The sequence below is a fragment of the Nyctibius grandis genome, chromosome 6 (assembly GCF_013368605.1).
Source record: "Nyctibius grandis isolate bNycGra1 chromosome 6, bNycGra1.pri, whole genome shotgun sequence".
Classification (NCBI taxonomy): domain Eukaryota; kingdom Metazoa; phylum Chordata; class Aves; order Nyctibiiformes; family Nyctibiidae; genus Nyctibius; species Nyctibius grandis.
Genome location: NC_090663.1, coordinates 85,767,069 through 85,776,954, shown reverse-complemented (window position 1 = coordinate 85,776,954; position 9,886 = coordinate 85,767,069). Strand labels below are relative to the sequence as shown.

The following is a 9,886-nucleotide window of genomic DNA, read 5'->3' as shown; positions in this document are numbered from 1 at the left end:
TATATTTAATAGGTCTGCATGGAAAGAAAAGCTTGTTTTCATGTTTTGCAAAATGCTGGATTCTGCAATTATTTCCTCTTTGTCCTCAGGCTACTGCCATGGCAGTGCGGTGGAGGGGCGCTTTGTAAGGGGGAGTTGGCTTCTTGTGTGGGATTTCCAGTTGGTTTCATTGTTTGATCATGTTTTTTTTTTTTTAATACAAAGGGGGGAGAGAGGAAAAAGTGGGCAGCCAGCTCAAATTGAGGGGTTCTCTGCTACGTGCGATGTAGGTCGAAGGACTCCTTTGATGGCCGCTGTGGCAGCGTGACCCCTTAATTAGCCAGAGATCCAGCTGCCATCATAGGATCAGTACAGATTTATACCGAATAAACTGAAATTGGCAACAAACCAGACTCTGCCCAGTATCTTCTGTGCATCACAAGGGTGTAAGACGTGACGGAATTTCACCTTACCTTTTGCTTCCCTCTCTTTCCTCTGGCTGAGAAACTCTCAGTAGTGGGCACTGAGAAAGTAACTGACTGTAACAAACAGCCTGGGCCATATTTGACGGAAAATTCTGCAATTTCAGGCCCAACAAAATAACTAGAAAACATGGCGAGATACCCTTTGAAAAACTATTAATGATGATGTAAAAAAAAATTGGATCTGACTGTTATAAGGACTGACACTTACCCATCAGTGCTGAATGGCAGAATGTAAAAAAAAGAAACATATATATCTTAGGGAGCTGGGTACAGAGGAATTATAATTATGAAAGTTCAGTTAAGGTGCCCAACTGGGTGCTGTTCCTTTTTTTACGCTGCACTGGCAGTAAAAGAGAGTGAGCCATTATTTCTACATTTAACACTTGTACATTTTTATTTAGTTAAATCAGCCATTGTACACATTGCAGCTATGTATTGTTAGTGTTGTATTTTTTTTTTTTAATTTTTAACTAATACATGCCCTCATAGATATATTCAATTAGTGTTATCACCATGGGAACAAGATGCTGATTCGTCAACTCAAAATTCACTTCTTCTCACAGTATTCAAGTTCTTTGATAGCACAGCAAAAAAATCAAACTAAGAGGTGAAGAACCATTATGTTGTTACACAGAACATCATCTGCACCGCAAATAACACAACAGAAATGCATTTCTTTAGAGCCCCATCCTCGAAGACCCTCCTGTGCTGTCTCTGACGACAAGGAAGCCGTGACGTGCTGTGAAATGTTTCATCACGGGTCTCATTCGGTTCGGCTGCCAAAAGACTTTTTTGGGGGGGTTGGTGGGTTTTTTTTAGCGTGGCACCTGGCGTTGTTTTGCCTGTGGGAAGCCAGAGCTCCCAAGATGTTTTCATGCTTTTGGCATCGTTACCTTAATGAGGAAGTGCCCTTGTTCTGAGCACTGAGTGAGTCCTTAAAAAAAACCAAACAACCCTATAATCGTGGAAGGCCAGATAAGCTTGGAAAAAGTATTACTCTTAGAGGAGAGGATTTGTTTTACTCTGGTTTGGAGTAGACTATTAAAAAAATCAAACTGCTCTTTAAAAACATTTAGTTTGTGTGTGTGTATTATATATGCTAAAACACTACAGAGCTCCCTCCATTAAATATTAAGGTCCAGAACACCCAAAATGTCAGATCTCCATGTTCCCTTTTTTGAAAAGAAAAGTGCAGACATGCTCTCGTGGTTTTCAGAGGGTTGGTTTAGAAATATATATATTATACATATAGATAGATAACAAAATATGAACAGAAACTGGCTTTCAAGGATCGTGAGCACTTTCTCTTTATAAAACACTTGATTGGAAGATAAAAACTGCTCGCTCAGTGCTAAGAGGGCTAACAAGCTGACATGATTATAGGAGGGTTTGGTTTTTGACCTTCAAAATGCCACATGCATGTGTTGGATAAGAGGCGATCGCGATAAAACACGGTGAATTAATTATTCCCCTTGTCTAGTGGGTGAGTCTTTCTCCCATAGTTATCTACAGTGCAGTGGCCAGCAGGAAGTACCACCAATAAGACAGTGTGGTTTGCTAAGCAGTGATGAAAACAGGAAACTACTGTCGTTATAATTGTTTAATACACCCTGCCACATGTCCAGATCTAAAAGATTTTAATACCGTATGCAAATGTGCCATAGATATAGCTGCTAGCAAGTTGGTTACCTAATTGGGTATTCTTTTTTTTTTTTTATTTTTATTTTTCTGGAAATCTTTAAGTGGCTGTCCGAAGGTCTCAGAAGTATTAATGGCCACAGTCAGCTGCTACTGCACGAGAACAGCTGAATTTCCAGGTTTTTAGCCTGACTCTTAGAGCCTTTAACTATAATCGATCCCTAAAGTGGAAGTCTCGTGGATGCAGTAGATCTGCAGCGCTTCCTCCTTGGTCAGTCTGTGTTCGCAGTCGATTGCGTTAACGTTATTTTATTAATTGCTGTTCAGACCTTGCAATCCATGATGCTAATTGTAGTCACAGGCAGTGTGTTTTCTGCAGTCTCGGAAGTCCAGATACTCTTGCTATATACAGTTTACACGTTAACTCTCTTTTATTTTTTTATGGTGCATGTACATAGTCACTTGAAGAGGCCTGTAGATGAAGTCGGCTCGACAAAGGCGATTTCATGAAGCTAGTGCAGAAGCAAAGGAACAGCGAGGAGTGGCGATGCTGACGGATTCCCAGGACGGCACAAAGACGACGGTTCGGTGGATAAATCATCCTGAATGAAGGATGCTATCTTTGGTCACAAATTAGCTTACAGGGTTAAAAAGAAAAAATAACAAAAACCCAAAATCAAACACGGGGCGGGGGAAGAAATGAATTCACTGCGTCTGCACGAGTAGAAATGGCAGTGTCTTCCAGTGGTTATGTAGGTGGTAACGTCTACACCTAGAGAAGATGAGTGCTGCGTATGGGGTGGATGGTTACGTGGTGGTGTTGAGGGGTGGCAGCTTCTCACTTGGCCTCCTGTTTCCAGTCCTCTTTGCAGAAGTGTCTAAGAAGCTGCTGGAGGTCATGTTGGAGGTCATCCTGTGGTAGTGCTTCTGGGGTGTCTTCCAGCTCTTCTATGTGAACGTGTTTTCCATACCGATCCTTCATCACAGTCCTCTTCTGGGTGCTGGCTTTATTCAGCGTTGTCCTAAAACAACATAAATGAGAAAACTGTCTGAAAAAGCCCACAGTTCCTGAAGGTTTTAAAAAATGCTCCTTTTCAGCTGCACTTTTAAGGCTTTTTCATTTAAAATAACACAAGAAGAACCGCAGCTGGCAGTTTAAGCCAGCTACTGAGATAGATATTTGTTATGCATCCTGAATACAACACACCCCACCGCTTTAATTTGCCTTCATAATGTAAACTAATAGCAATTAATCTCTATATGCTGATTAAACATAGTTTTAGATGCCCAGCAAAACCATGCTGTAACACACAGCCATGCAACATACGTTGAAATTCACACAAGACCTTCCTATTTGCTGTATTTAACTTCAACATAGAGTTGTCCTGTATAATAGTAATTTAAGCTCATTAATTTCTCGAACACTTCTGAACTAGTCTTACTTCTGACAGCCAGTAAACCCACGTTTGTGGTTATCTAGTGTCCTAAACTATTCTGTTAACGACTCTCTTACCTCATTGGAACCATCTTGCTCTACTAGTCAGAACCTTAAACCTCACCAAGCCCCTTCCAGATCTAGGCGAATAAATGTAGTTGTCATAGGACAGCTGGGTGTTTCTTGCTTAGCCTTACCCAGAAGCCCAATTTTTGGTCAGTGTCCTTGAGAGGGGACCACGGGAAGCCAAGCACACTTGGAAACTCCTGCGTGCTCAGCCAGGAATAGCTTGATTTTTATCAGACAGCTGACACTTCTTAATTTGACCTAAATGACCAGAAGGTCCCTTAGAGGCAGCACTTGGACAAGATCGCCCACCCTTCACCCAAAAGCAGATGCATCAGGTCTTCTGGCTCTCAGTGTGTCCTTGTGACACCATCCCACTAACTCTGAAACTGGTACGTGTCTTACAGCTTGTTACCATGGCAGCCACAGGTTGGCCACGATGTTCTTTCAAATGCTAACCTGGGCTTTACCACCCCAACAGCCACTATGAATTCCAATGGTCTGAAAGAAAAGGTGTTTACAAGATGCCCAGCCTCTAGCAGCCTTGGCTCGAGTTGTGTGTGGTAGGAATGAACACACTTGCTGCACTACTGTAGCTTTTTTTTTCTCCCAAATATTTTCCTGCCTGCCTTGCCTCATTCTTCATAAGGTCCAACCGTCACATGCGTGTATCTATATATCTCTCTCTCCACAAACCCTCTCATCTCTTTTGATAATGTTCAAATTATCAAATGATCACAGAGTCAACTGGCATGAGAAGAAAAATTTTGAGGTAACCTTGATGAATGTTGTTAATTGTAAATCAGGCTGTTATTCTTGTATCGCCTCCTATGAAATCAGCTGGGCAGCGATACCTCCTGACTGGGAGGGCACACAGGCAGGACAGCTGACCCAAACTGGCCAAAGGCATATTCCACACTATATAGATTCATGCTCAGCAATAAAAACAGGGGGCAGAGGAAGAAGCTGGGGGGTCGGGGGGTTATATATTCCAAGGTGATCATTGCTCAGCAACTGGCTGGGTATCAGTCTGCTCGTGGGAAGTGGTGAGTGATTGCCTTTGCATCACCTGTTTGGTTGCTGTTCCCTCTTTCCCTCACTTATTAAACCGTCTCCATTCAACCCAGGAGTTTTCTCACTTTTGCTGTTCCTATTCTCTCCCCAGTTCCATGGTGGGACAGGTGGGTCAGGGATCAGCTGCGTGGTGCTTGGCTGCTGGCCAGGGTGAACCCACCAACACCCCTATTCACCGAGTCTTTTCAAGTGAATGTAAACCTTTCCAGTGCATCTATCCCTTCCTGGAACAGAATGTTAGTAGTAATCTTTAGTACTTCCACAAATAAAGCTTTACATGCTGCCAGTGGTTTCACTTCAGACACTCACTTAAATCCACTCATTTATTAAGAGTTTGTTAATCCTTTCCTAGTAACAGTTCATTGACATGCCAAACCAAACCTTTTAATAATCAATCCATCCTCTTTCATGATTTCTTTCTCTACTAAAGCAGGGAGTTGGACTTTCATTTGGTTACCTGTATAGCTCAAAGCCTCAAATTAAAACATAAACTTCAGATTAAAACAAAACCCAAAAAACCTAGGACAGCAGATAATTGCTCTTCATACCTTAGTGCTTTATATTAATGAAGTTGAATGCTGAGAAAATGCTGAATAGAGAAGCATCTGCCTGCCACGTGCATCCTTTCAAATATTCCTCAAATGTACACATCAGTTACAGACTCTTGTATAGGATAGTTCCATTTTACTAATAATTGTACTCAACTTACCCAGAGAGTACACTTAACTGTATCAATTTCTAAAATTAGCTCCATGGGTGGTAACATATGAATGAACTTTTTCTTTCACAGTAACCACACCCATGATTTCTAACAACTTTACTTAAAGCCTCCATGGGTTTTTTTTCCGAATCTTAAAATGTTTCGTAGCTAATTCTGTAATGTCAGCTTCCTCCACACATGTACTTTACATACTTATCCTTTTATAACATGGCTGAGTACAACAACAGAGTTTATACTCAGTAGTTGAGTATGATGCTCCACCAACAAAACTATGAATAGAGGGAATTTGTCCCCAGGTATGTTGTGACACTTGTTTTAACATTTACATTTAAAAGGCATTTTTACCTCTTCGAAGTCCTCTTTGGCTGACGGCAGATCAGTAGCTAAGCGAGCATCCCCCAGGTGTTTCTCCGTTCTCTCTCCTTGCACTACAGTGGTCTTTATGACTTTGCTGACCTTCCGGCCTTCCACTGGTTCAGACTGGAATTTGGAGGCACTAGGCAAAACAGCAGGTTCAGACAGGGTCACCTGAAAGGTGAGAAAGCACAAGTGCACTGGGTATGAATTACAGCATGGATACTAACAAAGCTTTTAGTTCCTCTGTCATTCTTTCTTAATCATTGCCATAGAGAACAAGAATGTAAGTGTCTCACTTTCTATGTGTACTCATCAAAACTGTGACTGTACATTTTATCACCTGCTTTACAGCTCCAGGAGGAGACACTGTAAAATACACGTCAGTTCAGACAGCAGGAACAGCCCTGGGTAATTTATTCTGCTGAGAAGCTTTATGCTGGCAGGGTGAAAACTGCTTCTGGAACCTGAACTAGCCTGAGGGTAGCAGGGAGGTTGAAAAATATCCATATACAGGTACAAATGTTCGTAGGGCTACGTGGTGAACTAAGGCAGGAAAAGATGAACTGAAAAGCACTTACCTTTTCAGGTTGTTTTTTCTTTTTAATTACCTGGCTCTACAAACAGTTTGCATGAAAGCAATAATTTTTTTTTAGCCTCTTCAAAGTAAAGAACACACCAGTAAGTTAAACCTAATATAACTGTAGAGTTTTAGAAGGGCTTAATTGTAGAAACCTAGAGAACATCAGATCATTTCATTACAACGTTTACTAATTTTCTTATTAGAGTAAGAGGTATAACAACAAATATGGATTTGCCATTTATCTATATGTCAACTTACTACAAAGCTGCTTTCTTGATGCATTTGGTACTTCTCATAAATCACAGAATCTGTATCCTGGCTTATTTTCAGAGAAAACTGCCCTCTTTCCCTGCCCACCTTCCCATCCCTTGCCTTTTCCCTGTCTTTATTCTGAGGCCTTTCCATCTGCAAGAAAACTTTTAAAAGTATCATTCAAAACTGCATGTTGCTGGCATGAGCAAGGTGTAGTTACTAAGTTCATGTTGGTGTACTGCTGCTTTGTACCATCGCAAGCAAAGTACAAGATCTGACCTCTGACTGTTCACTGTCGCTCTTCAGCACAACCCGCTTTACAACTTTGGAATAGCCATCTCCTTCTTCGACAGTGACAGGTTCTTGTGGTGCTCCTTGCATTAGCACCTCCTCTTTTTCTGTGCCATCTGGAGAAACGTATCGCCGGATGATCTTTCTAGTGACCTGAAGGAAGGAAATAGAGCTTTGTCCCAAAAAAGAGTAACAATGACATATTCCTTATTCTCTATATAGTATGTTCTACTCAAAGGGTGTTTTTTCCTACACAGAAAAACCTACACAGACCGTTTGGTGTTTTAGTCTTTCACATATACTCACAAGTACCTGTAGTAAAGCTGCAAGTTGATGCATTCACCCTACTTAGGTTACCACACAGCAAAGCTTCCATAAGTTTCCTTCACAAGTGGGCACAGTACAGATATTGGAGTGACTCTCTAAAGCAGTAGTTATTATTAGGAAAAGAGGTGTAGTATTTTAGGGAGAAAACATACTTTACAACCACACAACTGCTAGAAAAGATTTTCAGACTGGCATTTTCAAAAAGGCTTCTGAAAGTAAGAGGTTGGCAGCTTGGCTACCACATGCTTAGAGCTAGATTCACAGAGGGCCTTGGACATCACATTGCAACACTGATGGTACCAACCACTGCTGAACTAGTGAGCTAGAAATAACCTACTTAAGAGACTCATCTGGTGCTTAAGCTTTCTAGGCATTGGCAAGCCAAACAAAGAGGAGCAGAAGGGAATTACAGGATTCAAGGTGAGATAAATTTCTCAGGAGGATGGGTATGCGTCCCTCTGTGAGTGACCTGGAGCTCATATACCTTCCCAGCGCCTTCTGACAAGGCAGCATTAAGCAGTTACCTCCCGCTTTGTCCAAACGCTTATTTGCTGTGGTGCTCAATCACACTGGGTCACCTATAATTAAGAGTCACAGAGGTGGGGCTGGTCCCCTCCCAGGCACAGACCTACCCAGAAGAATATAGTCATGCTCACTCTTCCACAACGTGCCCAGGAATATTTGGCCGGGGTTGTTTATTTTAATATGAATTCAAACAGCTTCCAGAGATGTACTGTCCAGCTGAGGGTCTGTGGTGTTTTCTTGGGAGACAGAAGATGGAGTTTTCCAGCAGAATTCAGCCAAGTCCTAGACCAATTCTCTAAGCACTCAGTTGTCAGATAAAGCAAGGAGCACAGAAGTTCCCCTTCCACTTCCATGCTGTGCAGAATTCACTTTCATAAGCATGGTCTGAAAACGCTTATTTTATGAGGCCATCCCACAAATAAGTACTTTCTCTATTCTTTGTGCCTTAAAAACTGAACTGTATGTACACGTACAGAAATTTAGGGACCTCGCCAGGCACAGCTGAGTGGAGATTTTGAAGATCTAAAGTCTGGATTTAGGTGACTCTTGCATACCCAGCCCTCCGTTAGTTTCATTAAGACGAGCAAACATGATCTTAGATAAAATTGTGGTGGTGTGGTTTTTTGTTGTTTTTTTTTTTTCTTTAAAAACCGTTTTCTCAGAAATGTGGATCTACGCAGAATTTTCATTGGCTTTAAGTGGGAAAATTAACAAAATATGTCATGTTATAAACTGTAACGCAGAATGATCTTGCGAATCAAAATAATTCTTCCAACTCACAAACAGAAAGTCTGGTTCCTTCCATGCTCTACTCTTAAAAATCACGCCCCTTCACTAAAGAAAACTTGGCATCTATGTGGATATATTTATCCTTCCTTTTATAGGACTGTAAAAAGGCAGAAAGGGGCATAACTGGCAATACCTTCTTTACCACTGTGTGGCCGTGTTCATCTGTGTATTGCTCTTCTGTGACTGTTTCTGGTGGCATTTCAGGCATACTATCAGCCTGAATGACAAAGAACAAAGTTTTATGAAGCAAGGCCTTCATGTAAGTAACTTGAATTAAGCAATTTTAAAATTGGTTAATTGGTTAAAGAAAATTGAGAAACGTTAGAAAAAAATTTGTTCTGCAAAGAAATACTTAGAAAGGCATGCGAAGAAAAGCTATGCCACAATGGATAGGCAAATATATGTTAGTTGACCATGTTGAGTATGGGGCTGAGAGGTCTTCGTCTTCCTCCTACCAAGGCATCTAACAGAATTTAGAGTTGGGTTAGCAGTATTACTATACCTTCCAAGAAAAGGTATTGGAAGGGCTTATCCAATGTCCATGCATTATTCAGGAGCGTTACAGCTCCAGGTGCAATACCAGCCAAGGGGTTGTCTCAGCAGCACGCCTAAAAGTGTTACCAGGACCTAGTCACCACAGGCTCGTGCAATCGTTCAACACTCAGTACCTGAATAATCACCCGGCGACGAACGACCCTGGTCGTGACCATCTCGTCCTCGTCCGAGCTGGTCTCCAGCCCACCTAACTCCTCTGCTAACTCCTAGTGGAAGCATGGAAGCAGTGCTCTGTTGTATGTGGTACTAGCAGCACTTACAGGTTCTGTCATGTTTTTATCTAAAACCATCTTCACTTCTGAAAATTTTTGCTTTTAGGATTTTGGCCTCTTACCTGACTTTAATCTGAAAAAGACTGATGTGGGGTGGGAGGCTTTGGCAACTTGATCTTCATTAGCTGTTTATTACCATATTGAAAAAAGAAGGATGAATCTTTGTGGTACTAATTCTATAGGATGCTCTTAGTGGTCTTAGCACTCTTAAGGTTGCCAGGGACAAGCCTGAAATTCGTGGCGTGCTGTCATCGCAGGTGAACTAGAAGGTATTACTGACACCAACTCTGGAATTCATACATATTGCATGTGGTTTCTGTATTAATTACACAGAAAATTACATGAAAGCCTTTTAATCCTCCATACCAGGAAGTACACAGTGCAGCATACAGACAGCAGGACTAAAATGTTTTAACTAGAGGACAATGTATCAATAGCCTTGGCACTGGAAAGAGCAAGAAAAATTAATAACAAGTGTTGAAGTTGTTCTCTCTCCTGCATAGGGAAGAATTAAATATTTAAATGATGTCAGAAGGCAAA

The 9,886-nt window shown here is 41.4% G+C and overlaps 1 protein-coding gene across 9 annotated transcripts in view; it reads right to left on the bottom strand.

Moving 5' to 3' along the window:
* Nucleotides 1-828: 828 nt before the first annotated feature.
* The window catches only part of ANK2 (ankyrin 2), a 322,501-nt gene continuing 313,443 nt past the window's right edge, over nt 829-9,886 (bottom strand). For all 9 annotated transcript variants that reach the window (XM_068404330.1, XM_068404332.1, XM_068404331.1 and 6 more), the window contains 6 exons: nt 9,188-9,280; nt 8,653-8,736; nt 6,867-7,031; nt 5,744-5,926; nt 5,059-5,150; nt 829-3,124 (listed from right to left, as the gene is read on the bottom strand). In XM_068404330.1, the coding sequence (XP_068260431.1) occupies nt 2,941-3,124; nt 5,059-5,150; nt 5,744-5,926; nt 6,867-7,031; nt 8,653-8,736; nt 9,188-9,280 (801 nt within the window). In that variant the 3' untranslated portion in view covers nt 829-2,940. The remainder of the gene's footprint in view (nt 3,125-5,058; nt 5,151-5,743; nt 5,927-6,866; nt 7,032-8,652; nt 8,737-9,187; nt 9,281-9,886) is intronic.